Consider the following 24,504-nt stretch of genomic DNA (forward strand, 5'->3'; position numbering starts at 1 on the left):
AAATTCTAGGAACGTGCAACATTTTTCACAATTTCCTTTTTTGTACAGAACAAACAATTAATGGATACTGAAAATAATCATTAGCTGCCACCCTGCAGCAAACTAAAAACTTCACCATGCCACTAACCAACCAACGTCTTGGTTTACCTCCTGCTAAGGCTTAAGTTGACTCTGACTGATGCTGTGGCCAACACCGGAGTGGCTCTTGCTTAGCTGGGATTTTGGAGTTATATTTAACCCGTGTAAACCCCCCTGGGAAATGGCAAACTGAAGGTCTGATTTCACTGATCTGTCACCGTCCTCACCACTGGACGCTTGAGCCTGGTCAACTCTACTCAATGACTCACTGCAGAGCCATACAGAAATGAATACCGATGGCCGTTATCAACATGACTGGATAAATACCTGCACTTAGCACACAGTGTACCATAAACTGAAGGTGAGTTTATCTTAGCTCCTACTCATTTTCTAATAAACAGTGAATAAACAAGTACAGTAATTATAAGAGATATCTGTGACAACTCCACATTTCAGTAAGTGGCCATTTTTTATTGTGAACACTGAAGTATATAATGAAAGGAAGCAAAAATTATAGCACAGTGAGAAAAAATTACTGATGATCATGTACTAATACAGAACAGTGTTATTTAGTTGGGAATGCAAAGTCAAGCTTTGAAAGGGAACAAAATGGTAACAAACTGAAGAATGAAATCATTATGGAAGTCAGGCGATGTAGGTCTATATATTTTTTAGTTGTTACAGTATTAAATTGAAATGTAACAAAACAGGTGATCAATTATTTAAAGACAACATCTTTGATTAAAAAAACCCAAATGAAACATCAAACTTAATGGAGAATCTACCAATTTTTCTACTAGTCTCCACAAACACTTCAAATTTTAAAATTTCTATTGTACAACAGTCCATTTCACAACCGAGCAGAGCTGTGGCAGCTGCAGAAAACAGCTTTTAAATTGTGATAAACAAGAACAAGTATAAACAAAAACAGTCTTCTACATCAGTAATATGGTCTCCGTGGATTATTCTGTGGACACAAAAAGAAACACTAGATTAAATTAAAAAATTATAGCAAAGGACACTTGACCATGTTGAGTGGATCAGCAGCACAGTCAATGAAAAACTAATAAGTGTTAAGTTTTTAAAGGTAATTATAGTATTAAACAATGAGTATGGATTTCTACATGCTACTACACATTAGCTAACATAAACAAGTTACACTAAATTGGTGCAAATTCACAGAAATTTGTTACAACAAACAGAAAATGTGAAACAGATGTTACCAGTGGGTTGGGCCTGAAGCGGTACGCAAGCATCATCCTCTTTCTAAAAGCGTCATATTCATCATCACTTTTTGAGAGCTCGGCTGGACGGTCAACTCCAAACCCTGCTCCGTTCATAGCGGTAGTTCCCCTAGATTGGGACAGTGACTCAAAATTAATTTCTCTTTTCATGTGTAAGTTTGAGAGCCAACAAAATATTAGTGTTACTCTCTGTCTGGATAAAGGAAAACAATTCAAATATTACATTTTACACAGAAGACATGTTGACATGTCACAGTAGAAAAAAAGCACAGGTGTAAATAATAAAATTAACAATGGCTGAATTCCATTTAGCTGCTTCAGTTTGAGGGTCCTGGTATTATGCATGCTGGCTACCTGTCACGTTGTCATGACACTTTCATAGAACGGAGCCCTTGTTAATGTTATTAGTAAAACTGCTTTTCCTACTATCAAAGATGTCTGCTGTGAAAAAGGCCTGTACAGGTGTAAATGCAAACAAAAGATGCACAATAGCACACAGCGATCTAGTTGCACAGCATGACTTGTGAGATATTAATGTACGTTCACGTTGTGCAAACAAAAAATGATTTCAGTCACCAAACAACAATCATCAGTAGTAGTTTCTGTTGTGTACTCTACTGTGCACTTTGTCTTGTTGACTTTGTCATTATTTTAGGGAACTAGAAAAAATTATTTTCACACTTGACAGCAGTGAAATAGATTTTTAGTTGTTTACAAGAAAAAGACATGTTGAGATGTTGAGTAAAGCCAATGACATTTTTTCTTTACTGTAATAGACAGTTATGCTGGTCATGTATACTTACATTTAGCAAAAAAAAAATCTAATGTTACAGTGTGATGAGATACATTTTTCAAGTCACAATGAAAAAAAACTTATTTATATAGAGCCACTTGGTGCCTTTAATTGATGCATGTCCTGTTTAAACCAGGAGAGAGGAATACAGTTTAATTTGATGGGAGGGGAATGTACAAAAATCTACGATGGTTTTAATGGCTCTAATTTGTGTTTATATCTATAGTAGTACAGGTAGGTAACTTAAATGAACTAATCTAATGCCATTGAGACACAAAATACAAGGGGAAAAAAGTTTGTTTCATTTTTTGCATTTGCTGTTGAATAGGTGTATATTACGACATAAAAACACTGTAAAATGGTGAAAGTGTATTTTATTATTACTGTGACTCATTGAAAGGCTAATGCACGGAAGATGAATGCTCACTTGTTGACAGGAGCCTTGATGCCCTGTCCATCACTGCCGAGGCCTTCGCCTTCCTTCCAGCCCATCTTCATAAGCATTCGGAAACCAAGATTCTCCACCGTCAACTTAAACTCTTTGTATTCTGAGTAGTCTGGGTCGCGGCCCTCCTGCAAGTCAAGAAGACTAAAATTGTGCATTCACGCCATACACACTGATGTGTTGCACCATTTCACTGTCTCCAATACCATTTTTTTTCTTCCTAAAATCTTTGATTCAGAACGATAGCTTTTTTTCTTGTGTCTACTGGGGATGTTTCCAACTCATTTTTAGTATAAACACAAACAAAATGTCCGTGTAATAGACCAATTTGATACAAAGATGTCACATAAACATGTTCAACTGAAAATAACTCTTCTGGAACTTAAAAGGAGACTAAGTTTATTATCCTCAGTGAGTCTGAGACAACAACAGCCAGCGAAGGAGGGTGGGGAGATTATTGATTACTAATTTAGCATTAGTGAGGCAAGATTTTCTTCTATTATTTAGTTGATTTAACTGGAAAAGAATGAACACTGCCTGTCATCTGAGTTTGTTCAGTTCAGCAGGGTTGGTGTGTCTCCATACTACTGCACACTGGTTGTCTTCACTCAATACAATCTGGAAAAACTTGAGTAGTAAGCTTTTCTCTTTACTTTCATTTACCGTTGCACTCAAATGGTTTGATGTGTGGCATTTAACAGTAACATCCTGGGTCTTATGTGACTGCTGACTTTCCAATAACTTCTCATGAGTTTGCATTACATAAAAAAATCTCTATTGACAAACTGTGCTGTTTTTCAACTTTTAAAAAGGGATAAAAAGTGTGGTTTCCACAACAGTGCCAAATCGAGTCCAGCAGACTTTCAAACAAACAAGTGGCAATTACAGTCTCCTCCTGGAGATCCCTGAGGAGGAGCTAGAGGAATTTGCAAGGGAAAAGGGATGTCTGCGTTGCTCTGCTGGCTGTGACCACAGTGCCCCTGACCTGGATAAGCAGCTTGAAAACAGTGGCATGGATGGATGATTACAATCCTGTTTACGGACATTTCCAACTGACCTTGATCCTACTTAACTGTGTATGGCCTTCATGTGGAAAAACACACATTTAATGGCTAATAGCCATCACAAATTACACTAAAGATGTATGAAACAAGTTTTACAGTACTCTGAAGAGATCCTGCAGAGAATTGGTGAAATTGCTTATTTTCTCTCTATACAATACACCTCTTAAAAGTACATATTAAAAACATTGACCTTTGGGATACCTGAAAAACTATTATTTATATTAATTCGGTGCCTCCTTCTTTGACTCAAAGATAGTGTCGTCTTCATTTATCTCTGAAACTGAGATTAAAGGATAAGGGCAATCCTAGTAGTTGTACAACAGCAAAATCCTTCCCTATTAGACTAGAGGACAAGTAAATTCAGAGGGAAACTGACCTTGAGTGCCTTGAAGGTCTCCATGAACTTTTCCAGCTCCTCAGGGGGCAGGAAGTCACCAATAAAGTGTTTCCCTTTACCCATTTCTGTCAGAGATTCTGCCCACTCTGGAAAAGTACACACAAGAAGTATTTTATTATTATTATTTATTTTTTTACAGCAACAGTTGATCACTTTACCTTGATAAGAACTGATTATCAAGCATCAACAGCTGCTAGTGTTGCAGAGGCAAGAACAATTTTCCACACTGATGGTCGGCCTTACCACGGGTCTTCTCCATTTCCATCTTTCGGAGACGATGCTCCCAGGTGCCTGCCTGCTGGTCCACTTCTTCATCACTGTCGTATTCATGTTGGTGGTCTCTCATGGCCTTCTCCCACATCACCTGCATCTCTGCCATTGCACGCTTGTGCTTCATGATCATGTCATACATCTCTTGCATCTAAAGAGTGTGTGAGAAAACATCACACACACACACACACACACACACAGTGAGAAACACACACACGCTGATAATAGATTATAGGGCCTAATAATACTGAATTAAGTGCCTTTTGACTACTCTAAAAGGCAGATTAAATTAAAAACAATAGACAAAGAGTGAATCAATTTTTTTGGAGTGGGTGGAGTTCAGGTATAGTTATAAATTCAGTGGTGTAATTTTCACTTAATACATTTAGTTGGCATTTTCATACTTCTTGTTGTTCTTTGATTTGTCTCTTCTGGTCCTCAGATAGTTCTGTCACTCCTACCAGACCAAGAGGCTTCCCCTTCTTATAACCAAGACCTCTCAACTCCTGGGCTGAAACAGACGTCACCACAAACTTATATATTCAGAAATTAATAACTGGATCAGCTGACAGTGTGGCCAAAATAGCTAATTAAAATGTGACTTCAGAAACTATGGTTATTTAAAAAGTGATACCTGGAATAGCAGTAACAATTTCTTGACAATAATCACAGTATCTTCTATGACTCTTCCAAAAACACCTATTAGTATTAGCATGTATGGGTTGGAAAATACTAGACAATGGTATCAGCTCCAAAAACATATTGACTTCTAAAAGGGTTGCACTTTAGTTTTAGTCTAGGTTTTATGTTAATTACTTTCATGCTCCATAAGAACAAACAAACAAAATGTATGTATGTGCACATATTTACAGTATGTAAAACATAAGTTCATGTACCAGAGAGAGAGGGTGTGTTAGGGTCTGGAACATTAATCTCCTGAGGAACAATGATGGGAGGAATGGGCAACTCGACTTTGTCATCCTCAGATCCCCATCTACTCTTTCTCTTTCGTTTGACAGGCGGCGTTTCTGCCTCCTGAATGTGGGGTAGAGAGGCAGGGTTCAGGGGTGGAGGGATTCCTGGTAATGGTGGTGCAGCTGGTTGCTGAAAGTCTGTTCTCGACTCTGCTGATGGAGGTGAAGAGCTCTGGGAGGCTGCAGCACAATACTCCTGTACTTTCTCTTTGTAGAAGCGGTAGGCTGGACTTTGGTGTTCATATAAAAAACTGGAGGACAGACAGAAGATATTTTGTGTGAGATGAGTGACACAGCTAAAACTACCCCAGTAAAACCAGGCTTTAAAAAACAAACAAAACACAAAGTGACCTGAAGGCAGGGTTGTCTCGGTTGCGCTCAGCAGCGATGGTTTCCACCTCCGGACCACCCTCCGCCACAAACCTGGCCAGCTTCTCAGCCACCTGCTGGGTTTCCGCGTCCACTGGGGGGGAGACTTTAAGCAGCCTATCAGTACTGGGATTCAATTCACACTCTACTACTGTACCGTACTCAACTGGCCCTCACACACCACCAGTCTAGAGTCAATAGGGGATAAGAAAAGGAAGGAGGGAGGAGGAGCAAGGGGGACAGGGGTGGTGAATGGGGAACTGTATGGATGTGAGGCTTTTACTGTAACAAATGAAGACCTAATGAAGGCCAGAGAGGCTCTACCACATACAGTATGCCTACACTGTGAAACTTGTATCTGCATGTATAATGTTGTGCATGATTAAAGAGCAACTAAACCCCAAAGTTTTGGATGAAGTGCCTCTACCCTGGAAATTCAAAAAATGCCTCTAGAATATGAAAAAAGTATCAACATGGGCAGCGCTGGGAGGGGGCGCAATTGGATAGACCTACAACCAATCAGAGTAACGAAACATGTGACATTATGTAGTGCTAAACGACGGGTGGTGCTTGGTCCGTTTTCAAGCAGGAAAAAAAATGGCAGTCTGGTCACAAACTTTCTCAAATTACAGCTTAACAGTACACTAAAATGTGTTTCTGAAAACATTTGAGGTGGGAAATAGGCAATGCAGTAACAGAATCTTGATTCATATTTGATCAGCGCTGCCCAGTTTGATCTGAGTTTCGTGAGCCTGGTGGACTGGACGCAGGCCCAGACCTACAACCAATCAGAGCAAGCTGCCACCACATACGTCACCTGCCTCCAGATCAGCCAGTAGCAAAATTGAATTGCAATAGCCGGGTTTCAACCTGTAGAAGGCAGTCGCTATGCGTATTTATAACACAATATGTAGAATTTGAATACGTTGCAAAAAAATGTCAAGATTTGGACCTGAATCCATCAACAAAACTACTAAATACCCATATACATTGGTTTTCAGCTGAAAAAAAAGTGGTTTGGGAGTTTAATTACTCTTTAAAGACTAGACTCTTTACTCCATCTTTAAAATCTTAATGTGATTTAATTAGGCACAACTTGGCACAAATATGGTTTATTAAAACACAAGAATAAGAGATCAATTGAAGAAGCCATGACCTGTATATGCACAGCCTAAAATAAGAAGCAGTGAACCAGATTAGTACCTTGACTAGAAACTATTTCTGTATGATAGTGTGGTCTTGAAAGTGAGTATGCAGTTTAAAATGCAACTGAATGCTGTCTGTCAATATCACAGTTTCACTCAAGTTAGTGACCTCAAAGATGAATCACACGTATGTTATTACAGTTTAATGAAATAGACAATAAGGGATTCATCTACCCATGCAATCGGGTGAAAGTTTCCAGTTAACAGTTAAAGTTGAATTGTTCCTTTGCTCCTGTTGTTGTAGTTTGGGGAAACACTAATAATTTACTCTAGTTGGTGACACTACACTCTGCTATTGAGAAACATAGGGGTTGACAGGTTGCTCCTGTCCAGTTGAAAGTCCAATGGTGTGTGACGTCAGCAGTAAACAGCAGTCAATAATGTATCCAAGTTCACCTTAACTGGTCAGTTGTAGGTTAAATCTATTAGTAACCATGCATGACACAATCTAATGTATCTGTGAGGGAAGGGTTTGAAGTAAAGTACATTAACTTGGGTGTGACTGCATACACATGAATTTGAGGGTAGTAGAATGGGTGTACCTGTGAAGTCCTATTGTTATAACTGGTAACTATAATGGAAACTGACAAAGCTATATTGACATAGTGTCCACCCCTTATGCAATAACATTTTAGTATTTCTTAGAGGAAATGTCAGACAAAGAAAAGAGATAAAATAGTGTGAGAAGATGTAATCTTACCATTATCTGATGTATTCTCTGGTCTTAGCAAATCCTTTTTCAAATCTGCAACTCTGTTTTTGTAGTAGAGATACTCCAAGCTGCTCTTATCATATAAAAATCTGAAAGGCAAGGATAAGTAATAAGATGAGTTTGAAAATACTGTACAAGTAAATAATTCTAGATGAACTACACTGTCCTTCAAACTTACGAGAAAACAGGATTGTCCTTGTAGTCCTCCTTGGCTTTTTTCTCCAGCTCAGGTCCGCCCTCCGCCACAAAAGAGGCCATCTTGTCGATAATGAGTCTGGTGTCCGAATCCTCTGGGGGAGAGACTTTAAGCAGGCTATGAGTACATTTACTCTAAGGGCACCTATGACAAAATGTCAGTCACAAGGCAACTGTGCCACTGGAGTACGTAGAAGATGCACTGAAATGTCCAAGCCATGGAGTTGTCCAGAGATACACTGAAAAACCCAGGCCTTGAATTACCTTTCATCTCTAAGAATCTGGAGTAATCAGCCTCTTCTTCCTCGTCTTCGTCGTCTGGAGAACAAAACACACTCGGCCTCTGGCTGAGAACAGGATTCTTCTTGGACTGTGAGTAGCTCTTGAACTGACTAAGCATGCTACTGACTCCAAGGCCAGGCCGCTTGCCAACAAGAATGCTCTTTTTTTGCAGTGCGTTTCCTCCTGGTGATGAAGTTGAGGGAGTTTTGGTTTCACTGGTGGAACCTACAAAGAGTATGAAACAGGACACATCTAAAAAAATCTAATACTAGCCTTCACGTAAATGCTATTTTTCTATCTGCTATAGATGGTAAGGGTTCCTCCTCGACCAGAAATTAGGCAGGTAACCAACACAAGTAAGAAATGTAAGGTAATGTTCATGGTCCCTATTCTAAACTTGTTTACTTGGGTCAGGATGCCCTCTTTAAAAACCTCTACCTCCCACAAACTGTACAGCTGTCAAGGACTTATTGTAGACAGCCTGAAGCCTCTTTATCTGTCTTTTACATAAACCAAAACTACAAGGTCTCGGCTATTATTCTGTGTTCCAGTCTTCCTGTTGCTGTGTTAAATTTCACTGTACAACATCACAGTAATATATTACGTGTGATAAGGATAGGACAAAAACATGACTAACTTTTTGGTCAAAACTGTGCACATCAAGGTACTAACCAGACACATTGTTGGATTTCTCCTTCTGCATCTTCATGAACTGCTGTAAGAAGCTTCCGTCATTTGCAAACTTGTTTGAGGAAGCTCCTTGAAGACTGGGAGAACTATTGGGATCAAAATGGACAAAATATTTTATGTAAATGTCAATGCTGGTTTCAAAGAAAACATTCATGCATAACAATACTGACTGACAGCACCAGACATTCCTGTACTTAAAAACATAAAAATGATTTCCATGTGTTGAATGTTATGTGTCTGTGCCATTTGAGCAGGTCCATAAGAATACCATTACCTTGGAGGAATGGGTTTGCTTGTGGCTTGCACATTCATTTTTGCTTGCTCTGCCATTTTGGCCTCAATCTCCTTCTTCTTCTGAGCTATCAGCTTCTCTTGACGGAGAATATTCATGTTCATCTTATTTTTCTGTGGCTGGACCGATTTGGACTTCCATCCTCCTCGCCCTAAATATAAAAAAGATAAAAGGGAAAAATGTAATACATGACAACAATAAGCATGTTATACAGCTGTGGAGCTGGCAGTTAGCAAAGGTAACAGTAACATTTTCTGATATGCATCCTATGAAATTTGCCCCAATTATTTCTGGGGTTCAACTTCTTAAAGGGGAGATAAATATGGTACCTTCATAAGTAATATTCTAATTTTGCACTGCAAACTAGTTAGCATACAAGAAAGCTTCTCTAAATCGAAAAACAAAAACAACTGCTGTTCTCTCTTTGAACAGGGGAAAGAGCTATATTCATGTAATTAAATGTGGATATTACAGGCTGCAGACCTAAGGGAAGTCGGGTATTTGTTAAGTAAAGTATAATATAATGCGAACTAGCTAACTACCTAGTTTAGCTTACCGATAGCTAGCTAACGTTGTTGTACACTGGTTACGCCAGCAAGCTAGCTGCCCTACGGCTACATTAGATAACGTTAGCTAGTTAACGTTAACTGCTATCCTAGCTAACTTAACTGTTTACTAAGGGCAGTTATTACATATTTAGCGTTAGCATATCAGTCAAATTCACAATAAAGATTTACCTGCATCGCTAGACTCCATGGTCGTAGCAGGAGGAAAAATATATTTCGAAAAAACGCTCACGGACTATAATGAGGCCTTTCGCTGCTACCGTAGTAGCTGACTTGGAAACAGCTGACAAACACAAGAACAAGACTTCCGGTTGTAGTTTGTCGAGAATAAAAGCATTGTCCCATAGACTCTATCTCTAAAGATCTCTACAAATCTACAGGACCCCAGACACTGACTAAAACACTATATGTTTGCACAAAAGCCATCAGCCTGTACCACGTCTTAACAATGCTTGTAAAAATCATGACATAATGTTACCTACTCAAATTCTTTCTGTAAATTCACACAGTTCTCCGAAGTCCCTGAAATTACTTCTTGAGACCTCTGCTTTGACACCATAGCATCATCAGACCCCAGTGTTTTCTATAATGACAGCCCCAAAGGAAATTTTTGAGAAAACATGCATACTGTACAGTTTTCCCCTCAGTAGCTACTGCCCCACAAACTATACTGGGTTAGATACACTTGTAATGCAATCCAGTACAATTGCCCTGCAATAAATCTTGTATTTGTGAAGGTTATGGTATTCAGTCTTTATTGACACCTTTAGTGTAGTGGTGTTGTATTGCGTTGCATTATATAGAGAGATGTTTCTAATATTCTGTCCCCATCATGTATGTACATAAAGCTGGACAAAATATACCCAGACACCTCTCTGACGCAGTTTCAACAAAATTAATTAATTTTAAACTAAACAGAGGTAGTATATTGAATTGCACACGATTTTACAGGTATACCTAATAAACTGTTAACTCTGAGTAAATACATTAAAACACTCTTGAGTACATTATCTTGCCCATCAGATCCCTCAAGAATGGAAAAGCCCCATACAGGACAACCTGAATGCAGATCTGTTCAAGGTACACCTAGAGCTTTCAGCCAAACTTCTTCAGCCACTCTTCACAGTCATATGGAAGGGGAAGAAGATACCAGATGACTGTTCAAAGGGTGTAATCATAAAGATCCCCAAGAAGGGTGCCCTGAGTTACTGCGACAACTGGTGTGGAAATCACCTTTTTGTCAGTTCCAAGCAAAATCTTTGCAAAAGTCATCATGCAAAGAATCTCAGATGAAGTAGACAAACAACTCAGGGAAGAACAAGGAGGCGCACACACACACACACACACACACACACACACACACACACACACACACACACACACACACACACACATATATATATATAGTATACTGTACTATAAGTGGGGTGTTGGGTGGGTATGAGAGTGGGGGGTCCCGGGCCTTGTTAATGAGGCCAGCTGCAGACGGAAAGAAACTGTTTTTGTGACGTGAGGTTTAGGTCCTGATAGACAGCAGCCTCCTGCCGGAGAGGAGTGTCTGAAACAGTTTGTGTCCAGGGTGGGAGGGGTCAGCCACAATCTTCCCTGTGCGCCTCCTAAGTATGAAACAGCAACCACATGTCAAGACAGGAGTGAGGCAAAGATCTGTGTTGTCAGCATTACTTTTCAATATGTTCATATGGGCTACTGAAGCCCCCCCAGTACAACATCAACACCAAGCTGAAACTGTACCAGAGCTGTGTTCTTTCTACCCTGCTATACTGCTCAGAATGCTGGGGAATGACAGAGGACGACCTCTTCAAGCTGTCAACATTTCAAATAAAGAGCCACAGAAAACTGCTGCATATATCTTCTGGCCTAACACCATCTCCAGCCAACAACTACTCGCTCTGTCCAATCAAAAAAGACACCATCACCACGAGAAGGCGGTGGAGATGGACTGGACATATCATGCAAAGAGAACAGGATGACATCACAAGAACTGTCCTCCACGGGACACCAGAAGGAAGGCGTAAAAGAGGAAGGGTCAAGGACACCTGGCATCGAACAGTGGAGAGAGAACTGAAAGCCCTGAAGCAGACCTGGGGTACCATCCAAAAGTTCACCCTAATAAGACGGGAGTGGAGCTCCTTAGTTACTGCCCTACATGCCAGTAGGCATAAAGGTCAGTAACTAAGTCTTGTGGACTGCACCACACTAATATTTGGAGCACAGTCTTTGCAGAGACTGTACTGTGGGCGCTGTATTCTCAAAATCTTGGCATGAATGTCTTCTGGCTGAAAATTAGGGCCTGTCATTATCCTTTAGATATCCTATAGACTGGGGTCTAAATTTAGTGTATTATTAAGCACAGGTCTTGTGGAGAGTACTGACATCCCATGGAACAGCAATGACAGAAAGACTGTACAGTGTCCAGTTTATATTGTATTCTATTACCTCTTAGCATTTTATATATGTGGCCTCTACAGTTCAAAAACTGCAAATACAATTATAATGAAAATGTCTTTTTATGTAAGTCAATCATTTTAAATGTCACATAATAAGAGGTGATTGATTAGATTGTAAAAAATGTTTTAATGTTAGACTTTCTCGCTTTTATTTGAAGGTAAATATTAAACCGGAAGTCTTATTCTTGGTAATTTTTCTAGCTACCATGGTAACGTTACGTTGGTGCTCGCTTGTTTCCGTTTCCACCATGGTTTCCACCTTTCAGGTTTTGTTGTCCCTTCTTGCTTCCCGTCCGTACCGTACGAACTGATCTACTGCTTAGAAATGGCTGAAGCTCCCCCACGGCCCTGCCGGTTTTTTTGTCACCGGTGTTCAGCAGAGATTAGTCCGCGTTTACCGGTAAGGACCCAAAAGACATATTTGCCTACTTGAAATTGAATAGAAAATAATATTTGGGCTTGTATGGTTTTACGTGTGTGTGTGTTTGTGGTGCACACCCAATCACGTCGACTCATTGCTCCTGTTTAGCTACGCTAGTTAGCTAGCCCCATAGACAACAACGGTGACAGTCAAGTAGTAATTAAGTTGGCGGGTACACCTGCGTTATGATCTCGTGTTTTAGACATATAATTCAAGCTATATCGTGGTATAATGAATAGCAGCTAGACTGAGCCCATCTTAACAGCATTACAGGTCTCATAGTGGTGGCGTTTAACGTCAGCAAGTAAGCTAACAGAAGGAAGCGTAGGTTCACTTTTCGTTTCTGTCAGGGGGCGATTAGCAGGTTTTGGATTTGATTTAATGATTTTCAGCCAGCTAATATTGAAACTCTGAATGGAAATGTATTTCCAGTAAGACTTGCTGTTAGCTTATTGTGGATGTACCGCAAAGAAAAGTAAAACTTTCACACTATCACTTCTATGCAAAGCCAGTCTCAGTCAGTCACCATTGCTGTTGTGGCAACGGCCCGCTTGCCTGCCACAGCAGTCTGTTGTCAAGCCATTCATGGGAAGCTTCTTGAATGTTACAGTAACATTTACTTTATTGAAAGCTGCTTACCTGTGTGACAGCGTACTCTCATGAGATTATATTTACTAATTGGAAGTGCTCATATGGTATTGATTACCCGTATGGTCTACGGAAACATCGGCATAGTCTGCACTTAAGAGACATATTTATAGGAATGTATATATTTTCCATTTTTTAGACATATACTTAGTTGCAAGTGTATTAGGTACACATACACCTAGCTAAAACTAATGCAGTCTAATGCAACAGGCCTGCTATAAATCCTACTTGTATGAAGGTTTTAATATTTAATTTCTGTTTATAATCATTTTTGGAGGCTGCAGTTTGTGTTGCTATTGAATTGTATTGCATTATATTGAGAGGCATTTCTACTATTTTGTCCACCCCATTTACATCAGTGATGGTAGACTAAATGTTACACCCTGCAGTATATCAATACAATTCAACAGCAACACGCAGACTCCACAATTACCAAAGTTGAATCAACACCTCTCTAATACTCTAAACAAAACTTTATAACCCTCATGAGCTCTTGCCAAGCTTTTGAATTAGAGTGTGTTCATTTTAGCTAGATGGACCTAATAAACAGAAAACTATGTATATGTTAGTTATGGTGTATACATTCTAGATATTCACATTTAGATTTTGACTGTAGGACTACACCTGTCCACGCTGTGAATCTGGCTTCATTGAGGAACTGCCTGAGGAAAGAAGGTATGGAAGATTGTGTTTCTCATGAATTTAATAACTTTGATGTTTAAGTGGATTTCTGAGTCTTATCTTTTCTCTTTCTTACCACTGTGTTCGTGCAGTACTGAAAATGGGTCCGCATCCACGTCCTCCACCAGTGATCAGAACCGCCCGTCCTTTGAGGTCAGTGTGACTTGTTAAATCAGCTGGTCCAGGAAAATATTTTGCACCCTGTACCATGATTTGACATTGCGTCTGTCTTTTCTACTAGAACATGGATCACCAACATTTATTCACATTTCCCTCTGGGTACGGCCCGTTCGCCCTTGGGATTTTTGATGAAAGCTTCGACCTTCGAACGCGGCTACCAACAGAGGACAATCGAGAGACAGAAAACAGGAGAGAACGGGAAATGGCGTCACGGCAACGATACAGTGCACGGCAACCACGGGGTCGACATGTTCCTCGACGACAGGGTACGCGCCATGAAGGAGTGCCCACATTAGAGGGGTGAGACATTTCAGCAGTAGAGTGTGTGTGGGAGGTTGTTGTGGGACACAAGAGGATACAGGTAAAAAATTTGCTTCTTTTGTGTGAGTAATACGTGTTTCACATGTTATGGTAGAAAATATTTATTATTTCCAGTTGGTGACATGGTGACACCATGGTGACATGATGTGTTTAGATATGTCTCAGCATAAGCATGTCTTTGCTTAACTAACAGATTCAGTGAAAATAACATGAAGTGATCTGTTATGTCTCTTACCAAAAGCATATTACATTCAAAAAGTATAAAACACAAAATATCTAGTATTACCATGTGTATTAATATAATTTTGTGATCATGTAGAGATGATATGTAGAGACATTTTCCATTTGTGGAATTTAGATAAGAAGACAAGTTGAATGTCTGTTTGATTCAAGAAATGCTTTTTGAAAATGTTGGGTTTTTTTGTGATGTTTTTTCCGAATACAGAATTATCCAGCAACTAGTAAATGGAATCATAGCACCTACAGCCATGCCAAATATCGGGATGGGACCATGGTTAGTATAAGAAACTCTGAAGCATGTTTGTTTACTTGTTTCATATCACTAAGTAAAGGGATGTTTACTGTGACTAACTTCTTGTCTTGTAGGGCTATGCTACATTCCAATCCAATGGACTACGCCTGGGGTGCCAATGGTCTTGATGCTATCATTACACAGGTATAAAAAGTGTTATTTTTTTACATGACAGTGGAGATAAAACTCCATATAAATTAGGCAGCTACTTTGTCCCAAGAACCTTTTCAATAGAGCCCCCAGGAATAGTGTTATTTCTAATATCATAATTAAATCCTAAAAGTGATTTCTATATTTAAAAAAAGTGATCTTTTTTTTTTTAGAACAAATATACATGGAAGGTCCTCTGTTGGCACTAAACAGCACTTTTTCCCCCCAGAAATGCACCTCTGTAGCTGCCAAATCCAACTTTGTAAAGAATTCGAATTTAAATCAGACATGTAGTTTAGCTAGATATTGTAAGTCTAAAAGTTGTCATTTACAGAACAACCGTGTTCTCATGCAGATGATCTCACAGCCATTTATCGGGATTCGGTTCTTTTTCACTTGTAGTTATTGAACCAGTTTGAAAACACGGGTCCCCCTCCTGCTGACAGAGAGAGGATAAAGAGTTTACCCACCATCTCCATTACAGAGGAACATGTGGGTAAGTCCACATCTCTCCCTTAGACTCTCGCTTACAGTTACTCACTCATTGTCTCTCACCCATTCTGCATTGGAAGCAACTCTGCTGCTTTTTTGAGTTATCTGTCAGAACAGAACAGAAAGTTCTCCTTTTGATCAGTGTTGTCCTTTGTACTGGTTTCATACAGACATACATGTCACTACAACCTTCTTAGCACACCACATAAAAAATAAACCCTTTGCTGAGATTTTTAACCAATTTAATAACAGTATTTTCTCTATTACGAGAAGACAGCTGACAGTAAAGTCTGAAAATGTTGTCTTTTACATTTTCCTTTTGGTTTTTAGTTTTATATCATCCCAGACTAATGCAGGAAGATTCCTACATATACGTGGATTTAACCTTACACTGCACAACACTGTCTAAACTCAAATAAACAGAATAGGTGTGATCACAATTTTCCATGCATCTGACGCATGTGATCGTGGGTGTCTCTTGCTCTCTCTCACACTCACACACACACACTCTCACACACACACACACAGTCAGACAGACACTATGTTGTTTTCTGTTTGTGCAGGTGCTGGTTTAGAGTGTCCTGTGTGCAAAGAAGACTACAGCATTGAGGAGAGTGTTAGACAACTGCCTTGCAATCACTTGTTTCACAATGACTGTATAGTACCATGGCTGGAACAGGTATGTATATCTATGTCCCAAACAGATCAAAAAGACTGATGTCCGATGTTGATCACAATATTTGATTGGTTTCAGTTAAATGTATTGATACTGTGTGTTACAAAAAGAAAAGCAGCGAACCCTTGGGTTAAAAATAGTGATGCTTCACCTCCATTTTTGAGACATTCCTCTGGTGCTCCTCTTAAGTGCTGCTGTAGGTTGACAAAGTACATGTGAACATTTTCTTCATGCTGGGGATAAAGAAAAGGTGTCCAAACCTTATAAAGGTTACTGTTACTATCTATTTTACAATATGACACTATAAAAACACTTTAATAACACTTTTATAGTTAAAAAACAGTGAAGGAAAACTTGGATGCAGGCTATATTTTCTTATTGCAGACCTGTTCAGCTAGACTGATAATTTGACTGAAATGCCTTTTTTTTTTTTTTTTTTTTTTTTAATTTCCTTGTCATTGTGTTAATGTTAGCTATTTTCTTGTTTGGAGGGGGGATTGTTTTGTTTTTTTACCCTAACCAATGTGTAGCTAGTGATGTATCTGTCCCGTTGATGTCATTTTCAGTTGCTACTAAAGCTGCAATATTGGTTGCTAGGAGCAGTTAACTATGACTTACTAAGAAATATGTCAATTTGAGAGGTATTATTATTATTATTATTATTATTAATATTATTGTTAGGTATTATTTCTGTAAGTGGCCTTACAACACCTTGTACAGCTGCAACCTCATCCACACTTGTTGCCATTTTTCTGTCACTATTTATCATGAATATAGCTAGCAAGCTATCTATGTAAGGTGATGAAGTCGCCATTCTTAACTCCGCCTACTAAGCTCTGATCGGTCAGTTCTTTCTCAACAATGAGAAACAGCCTGTCAATGGGCACAACACCAGACCTATATGAATCGCTGACCTAATCTTAGATGTTGGGTGGCAATTCAGAGGTCTGGAAGAAGGCTACTGTTAACTGTCAGCATATGTCAGTTGGTTTGGCTTCAGTGAGTGTGCATAGTGCAGTTGTATTATGTTGGATCGGTATGCTGTATTGCAGGTATTGAATGATTCAGATCGGGGGTCAAAAAAAAAAAAAAATCTATGTTATATCTGTAGCAGAACTGAATACAATTGTTTGTTCAAAACAAACCAGTCATGTAAATTTGTGAATGTATTGAAAATTTACACGAGTCTCGTTTATCCTTGTTTCCCACAGCATGATACGTGTCCTGTGTGCAGGAAGAGTCTTAGTGGACAGAACACAGCCACAGACCCACCAGGGTTATCAGGAATGAACTTCTCTCCCTCCTCCTCATCCTCTTCCTCCCCCAGCTCACCTAGCAATGAGAATGCTACCAGCAACTCATAGATTTTCACCGTCACCTCACATTTGAAAACCTCACAACATACGTCAAACAAGACCCAATGTCTCCTCTCTACAGCTGAGACCAGGACAGTTGTCCGCTTCAATTCAAGGGGACGATATCAGTCGAGGTGAACTCTGAATCTGTTGCAGACTGTTAGTCATTATTCCTCCCCCTGTGCTGAACGGACGCTGGGTCCAGCTCCTGCTGCCATTGTTGCTGAGTATTTGAGGAGGTGGGACTGGGCAGTGTGGAAGGAGGATCCAGAAAGGCTGTGAATAATAATAATAATAATAATAAAAGTGGGATTGTGACCAGAACTGGAGCGGAGTTTGAGCCAGAGTGGACTGCTTTTTGATGGAGACATGTCTTTGCCACGAGGCTGGGACACATTTTATATTTTAAAGACAAAATGCTCTTTTTTAAAAAACATTTCCTGTGGTGGTGCAGAGTACATAGATGTATAGATAGGGAATTCATTTTGAACTGTCAGCCACTGAGTGTATGCATCTGATTTCTATTTATTTGCGCCTTTGTTTTTTGATTTTGCACAGTTCTGTCTGATGTTGAGAATGTGAATTTGGGTAAACTACTGAACAAAAAAAAAAAAAGATTTTTCACATTTTTGCATTGAATAAGTCTTTCAAGACTTGTTTTTTTGTCTTTATTAGAGCTTGATCCAGTGTACTAGGTGTATCTTGACAAGGTAAAGATCCACACAGCTTCAACAGTGGACACATTTTTATTCCTCAAGTGAAAAAGTCACAAACCTACTTATTTATTGAACCCTTGCCCAAGATGCAAAGGAGCATTGTAAAAGGAAAAAAGACACACAAAAGGCATGGAATTATGTTACCTCTATGGAACTGACCAAATGTGTTTCACAAAACAAGTGTTTATTATTTTATTTACTGATTTTTCGTACAGTCACAATAAAGTGCTAAAACAAACATATTTGGAGGTTTCTGCTGATAATGTGCGGTTCCAAAATGTTATCCTACTGGTACTGTTTCTAATTTTCCACATTCAATAATGCTTCAGTATTGATCAAAACCCAATTGTTTTTAATTAGGAGAAAGACCACAGTTTTACTTGCCAAGGAGAGAGGAAGTAAACAATGAAAATGTTTTTCTTGCCTGCTTTTCTCTTGATCAGGACTGCCTGCTCTGAGGCTAACTTTGCTTTAATGTCATTAGATCATGAACACATGTTAACCATGTTTTTACAAATGGACCTAAATGGATATTTCAAAGTGTTTAATGAAAGCTTCTTGAAGCATTTTACTGATAATGTGTTTAAGTGCTTGTGAGATAATTAATCATAACTCTGCCTCTTTTTTGCTACAGTGGCACTTGTTTTCTGCCAGCTCCGAAGTCTAACCTTAATCCCAGTAACGAATTTTTATTGCCTTACAACATTGACTCAAAGTAGATTTAAAGTGGCTTTTTTTTGACACTTATCAACAGGAAAAAAGTCAAAGTGAAAGCCGATGGCTACAAAGTCATCTAACTTAATAACAAATATAAAACACAAAATACTTGTTTGCCTAAGTATTCACTCCGTTTAAAGGACACCTAAATCATCACTGGTGCAGCCAGTTTTCACGGCAGATATTTTGTTTTGTCAAAACAGGAAAAGCACAAGTGGAATTGATAACATGAATGATGGATGCATCCACCTGTGCTTTTCCTACTTTGACAATTCAAAATGTCTTCTGTGAAGAAGGTATTGGTTATAAAAGTCAAATAACTAGTTCAGAGGAGATCGCGTGTGTGTGGTCAGCCAACAGGTTTCAACTGATTGTAGTATAAATACACCTGTATCTGGAAGGTCCAACTTTTTGGTGAGTCAGTATCGAGGCAAAATCTGCACCATGAAGACAAAAGAACACTCTGAGCAACTCTGAAAAGCACAAGTTAGAGGATGGATACAAGAAAATTTCCAGGTCACTGAACATCTCTTGGAGTACAATAAAACAACAAAAACATGAAAAATTCCAAGGGGGGTGAATACTTTGTATAGGCACTCTAAGTCTGTCCTTTGTGGCTATGGCGTTGACAAAACTCAAAATTAATGTTGGTAAAGTCCTCAAGTACCTCTGTGAAATTAGGCCGCATGCCCATCTTGCATTTAGGTGATCCAAGTATAACAAAAACGTATTTTTCACATTGACAGCGAGCCCAGGGATTATATAGCAATAATTAACAAGCAGGTAGTGGCTGAGTCACCAGACCAAGTGACCTGTGAGGTTTTCATATTCAAATAAATAGCAATAACAAATAAAATTTATATTCCCAATGGTTCCAATGATGCCAATTCAAATAGATGAGGTGTTGCTACCCGCTGCAAATATAAAAAGCTGTTAGGTTGGTTTTTAATGGCTCATTTACATGACCGTGACAGAACAGTGGCTCTGGTTGAGAAATTCTGGCTAAAACTGTGGGAAAGACATGCAGATTATGTAATTCCTCTAATTTGTTTTTACTAGTTCAGGACATTTGTGTGTCTTTTGCTCCACACCAGTAAGGCCATCACTTAAACTTCCCTATATAGGTTAACACTCTTCATTTTGATTAATGGATAAACCCTTTTAGCTCCCGTGTGGTCCTTAACCATGTTTCTGGGCCATTCATACCACCACCACTACTTACCTACTTGTCTGGAGTTTGTGTAACAAACAACACATTTAATTCCATTACCATTGCAGTGAATCACCGTTTGTTTTTTTGTCTCATCATTTGTTGAAAACTATCTGAGAGCATCACACTGCTGCATCACCCTACCAGGAAATTAAACTGAACCTTGGTGCAGTTGTGTAGTTTTGACTAATGAAGTGGAGGCAGGATGGTGAAGAGAGAGAGGCAGAGAGAAAGAAGAGGCTAGAGAGAGATGATGCTTATGACTTCCCACCACTGATGTCAAAAGGTAAGAAATTTGCAACAAGAGGATTCAATACCAACTTGAAGTTGAATTCTTATTAGATTTTTCAGGAAAAGTTAGTATGTAGCAGTGATGATATGTAAATGTAGGAGTTATATAGACATTATTTGTGGTTAAAACCAAACTATCCTTTACACATGTGACCAAAATTAAACTCAGCCACAATTAGATCAAAGAAAATAGGCTAGTTACTTAATCTCTTCTCAAGTGACAAAGCACTCGATTATCATGGCCCACATCCTCAATGTGTAGCGATAGTCTGTAGCGCTGTAGCTTTGGCCATTGGCACAAACATGCATTCAGGCTATCTTATCTAGTGTAATATCTTCCAACAAGAGATGCTAATGGAAATGCATTTACTACTGCACGACACATGTGGAACCAACAGTTTTTATGCTCATACCATGCAGTTTAAACCAGAGCACCTAATAGCCCATCAGTGATGCTGAACCTGCATCTGAGTGCAACAGCATCCTTCTGTCAGTGTGTGCACTACATAAATACCTTTGCTGTACTTGTTGACCCTTGTAACAGGTAGTATCTGCACAGATTATGCAGTAGCTGACTAAGCTGCCTCTGCCGCTGAATGTTAATGCATTTTGGGTTGTCAACCGTTGAAAGAGGACGTGAGTAGCTAATTGATTACTCCTCAGTGCTTCCTTGGTGTTTTGTCATACTCACTCACACCAAGAATGCGCAGTACCAAAACACTAAGAAACTACTATGTGTTTGTTGCTTGGATTGTGTATTTTCAATGTGCAAAAAACCCCTACTGCTCCCGTACCCATGGTCCACATTTGTGCGCTTGTCATCTGTGCCTCTAAACTAACAAGACCAGACTCCAAGGGACAGAAATAAAATATGTACCTTGTGCGAAGTGGAAGGTATGGTATGTTCCCTCTGAACCCAGCTACAAGCACCCAAAGGATCAAGCACCTTTAAGGCAACATGTGTGACTATACCATTATGTAGAGAAATAGACCTAGACTGTAGACCTGTTCCTGACTACGTGCCTTTGACAAGGACTGACACCTCTGTTGGGTCAGAATCACATAACATTGAAAATGTCTTACACCTTCTGTGCCACCCCTGTACGGCCGCTAGGGCGCGCCAAACACCAACTATGGGTAACATCAATTCAGGGAGGTTGTCATTGAAAACACCTTCTAAAACATATGACATCATAGGAGTTTTCATTAACACGTGGTAGCCTGATTAAACTTTTGATGTTAGTATATACTGTGATTGACTACATGTTAAGCATCTATTTCCGTGTGATTATCTGGAAAGAGCTACTTGAGGCAATTCAGGCTTTAGGTCATGACGGAGAGACCTCAGCTTGAGCTGAATTAGGAGCAGCATAAGCTAATAGTTTAATGATATTTGACGCAGTCAGGGGCTCAATTAGTGTGATGCTTGAGCATCTTTGACACAATGACTAGTGAAAGTAAAAGCGCAGTAGTTTGCAAGAAGTCACGTCCACCCCTCCCTCTGTCCCTCTCCCCTTTTCTCTCTCCCTCTCTCTTCTTCTTCTCTCCATCTCCCCTCTGTCTCTGATTGGTTTTCTCCAAAGATAATTGGAGGCAAAATTTGATATGCTCAATGTCATGGACAGGAATGAGGTTTCACCGGCGTCTGCTGCCACCATGAAAAAGAAGGCGAAAGGCGGCAGTGGATGCAGCCGTATCAGCGCACCCAAGGCTGCGGCGTCCAAATGCACAAGAAGCAACAGCAGCCAGAACTGTCTGGACTCCGGCTCTCCCGGCGCACCGAGCGGTAAGCATCCCGGTGCGGCCAGCAACGTCGTGATGGACGAGACGGAGGACGGAGAAGAGGAGTCCAAGTTTCAGCATCCGCGTTTGCGCCGAGCCGGGGGGAGCGGCAGTGGCGGAGGTGGAGGAGGAGGAGGCGGCAGTATCAGGATGAAGAACTTTACGCCAGGAGGGGGAGCCGCGTCCTCGGGTTCCAGGAGAAACTCCAACAAGGAGCCCTGCCATACGCACACAGAGGACGCTCCCGCCGCCCCACGGCCCAGTGCTGCTTCCAGAGCTACCGAGACCCAGACACCCTGTCCGGGCGATGCTGCCCAGCGCGGCGAGACCAGCAGAGCATCTGGGGCGGAGGCGTCGGAATCAGCGGTCGCGGTAGAGATTTTCAACGCGACAGCGGGTGATGGTTGCAACAGCGTCGGTCCAATTTCCAGCATGAAATGCAACAAAAACGGAGAATGCAGGAGGGACTCTGGTACCGGGAGCCTGCGCTCAATCATCTCCAAGCAGGAGAAGCAGACCGGGGGGGCGGGGAGGGCCGAGGACGGAGGGAGCGCCAAGCGAGGAGCCTGTAACTCGACCACCGCCAGCATGGACGGCTCGATCACACCAGGCGGGTCCCTGACCGGGGGGCAAGGAGGAGAGAGCGCAAACCCCGGTGCTACCCCCGTGTCCAGCGGTGTCCCCGAGAAAAAGGACTCCAAGGTGTCCTTCTCTAACGCACCAAGCCGGAAAGCCTCATCTTCGCTGCACGGCCCGACTCAGACTCAGAGCCAGCAGCCCAGGAACTCTGTCACTTTCCAGAAGCCGGAGGATGGACCGCCAATTGTGCCCGCAGAGGACGCGGAGCCTCGGGGCAGCCAAGCCAGCTTCATGCAGCGGCAGTTTAGTAGTATGCTGCAGCCTGGAGTTAACAAATTCTCCTTACGCATGTATGGTAGTCAAAAAGCAGTAGAGAGGGAGCAGGAGAGGGTAAAATCAGCTGGAAATTGGATTATCCACCCTTACAGCGATTTCAGGTAAGAGCTGGGGCTGCCATTGGTTGCACGTTGAAAGTCATGAGGGGCCGTATGGGTCCTCATTGTCATCTACAACTCACTTTATAGTGAGGAACCACTGTGACTCAATGAAAGCACATGCATGGTTATTGTTCAAGGCTACTGGCTGATGATTTTTCATTTCATCCTATGTGATTTAATCTGCAGATATTTGAATCGATGCATTGCAACGTGCTGCCATTAATCCCCCATCCAACCTGTTGTTGGGCAAATGGACTTTAGCAAAGAGTGCCCTTCCAGTCTATATGTACAGTAGCATGTCTGGGATGCTCAACAAGCCCGGCCTGCTAACACATCTCGACTTTTCGTTGCAGTACGCTCACATTTAACAAAGAGGACAGCGCTCCAGCGCTAATTCGGGCTAATTTAAAATGCCATTATTTTCCAAGATCTGGTTAATATTCGTTATAGTATAAGCTATGCTCTGCGACAAGAGCCGTGCTGACAGGATGTAGGCTATGCGTGTGTGTGTATGTGTGCATGCGATGCACTCAGTAATGGAATGTCACCTTGAGCCAAGTGTGCGAAAACCTCAAGCATGCTCACTGGAGACATATCCGCCTGTACGACTCCCCGGATCCTGCATTTTAATGACGGATGCGATCTGTTTATCACGGCTCAAACACCGAAAACCCAGCTGGATATCCAGCAGCTATTTTTCCATACAAATATTAACTGAAATCTACGAGCCAAGAAGGCTCCTCGTGACTTGGGCTTGATGAATTAGCCCGCGTGCCTCTTTTCCCCACGACACGTACCAGTCGCTGAATTGCATTTGGGTCAGAAAATCAGTAGGTTTTACTCTCGGCTGGGCTGCTTGGTTTCAGCACCACACGGGGTGGACAGCTCCCGTCTAATTTGGAGTCGGCTCGCGCGTTTGAGCGCCACCTTCAAACCCACCTTCACAGCGCCATTCATGTTTGGCCCATTTGTATCACATAACGCCGAGTCAGTAGACCACTAAAGGCTAAACTTGAGACATTCAGCAGCAGAGATGTACATTTGACGACAGGCCACTTTGGAGACCTTTCTCTACCGTGCAAACTCCCACACGGTGAGAAGCTATAGCTGCCCCTCCGTGATCTTTATGCTGATTAATGCATAGTTAACGCAGCAAAGTTGCTTGAAGTATTATCATCGGGGCGCTTATTGTTGTTGCCGTGGAGTGGAGGAGTCTGAGCTTGTTGCATAAGTCGCAGTGTAATGACTCAGCGTTGCACCTGTCCTGCAGAG

The 24,504-nt window shown here is 40.8% G+C and overlaps 3 protein-coding genes across 3 annotated transcripts in view; 2 read left to right on the top strand and 1 right to left on the bottom strand.

Annotated features, from left to right (window-relative positions):
• Positions 1–528: 528 nt before the first annotated feature.
• Positions 529–9,903, bottom strand: sugp1 (SURP and G patch domain containing 1). The gene is made up of 14 exons (XM_044218836.1): positions 9,748–9,903; positions 8,993–9,161; positions 8,701–8,804; positions 8,011–8,253; positions 7,730–7,853; positions 7,540–7,640; positions 5,617–5,740; positions 5,188–5,516; positions 4,696–4,802; positions 4,265–4,442; positions 4,001–4,107; positions 2,543–2,688; positions 1,302–1,431; positions 529–1,045 (listed from the first exon to the last, which is right to left on the bottom strand). Exons 1-14 carry the CDS (start codon positions 9,764–9,766, stop codon positions 1,019–1,021), a joined length of 1,908 nt encoding a protein of 635 aa, XP_044074771.1. The 5' UTR covers positions 9,767–9,903; the 3' UTR covers positions 529–1,018.
• A 2,363-nt stretch (positions 9,904–12,266) lies between these two features.
• On the top strand, positions 12,267–18,458 carry rnf126 (ring finger protein 126). The gene is made up of 9 exons (XM_044218252.1): positions 12,267–12,444; positions 13,730–13,788; positions 13,887–13,947; positions 14,036–14,274; positions 14,741–14,809; positions 14,902–14,971; positions 15,380–15,473; positions 16,033–16,148; positions 17,357–18,458. The coding sequence occupies exons 1-9, from the start codon at positions 12,370–12,372 to the stop codon at positions 17,507–17,509; spliced, it is 936 nt and encodes a 311-aa protein (XP_044074187.1). The 5' UTR covers positions 12,267–12,369; the 3' UTR covers positions 17,510–18,458.
• Positions 18,459–18,607: 149 nt separating this feature from the next.
• LOC122886272 (potassium/sodium hyperpolarization-activated cyclic nucleotide-gated channel 2-like) overlaps positions 18,608–24,504 on the top strand; it is a 37,281-nt gene continuing 31,384 nt past the window's right edge. Inside the window, exon 1 of the mRNA XM_044218230.1 lies at positions 18,608–23,232. Coding sequence (XP_044074165.1) covers positions 22,040–23,232 — 1,193 coding nt within the window. The 5' untranslated portion in view covers positions 18,608–22,039. The remainder of the gene's footprint in view (positions 23,233–24,504) is intronic.

Source organism: Siniperca chuatsi, linkage group LG13 (assembly GCF_020085105.1).
Source record: "Siniperca chuatsi isolate FFG_IHB_CAS linkage group LG13, ASM2008510v1, whole genome shotgun sequence".
Lineage (NCBI taxonomy): Eukaryota > Metazoa > Chordata > Actinopteri > Centrarchiformes > Sinipercidae > Siniperca > Siniperca chuatsi.

Excerpts from the sequence above, each read along its gene's own strand:
- rnf126 (XM_044218252.1), top strand. The coding sequence starts at position 12,370 with ATGGCTGAAGCTCCCCCACGGCCCTGCCGGTTTTTTTGTCACCGGTGT. Across the intron at positions 14,810-14,901 it reads AATATCGGGATGGGACCATG|GGCTATGCTACATTCCAATC; the intron begins GTTAGTATAAGA and ends CTTGTCTTGTAG. Across the intron at positions 15,474-16,032 it reads CATTACAGAGGAACATGTGG|GTGCTGGTTTAGAGTGTCCT; the intron begins GTAAGTCCACAT and ends CTGTTTGTGCAG.
- sugp1 (XM_044218836.1), bottom strand. Across the intron at positions 4,443-4,695 it reads AAATCAAAGAACAACAAGAA|ATGCAAGAGATGTATGACAT; the intron begins GTATGAAAATGC and ends CACACTCTTTAG. Across the intron at positions 1,046-1,301 it reads GCTTCAGGCCCAACCCACTG|AATAATCCACGGAGACCATA; the intron begins GTAACATCTGTT and ends TTGTGTCCACAG.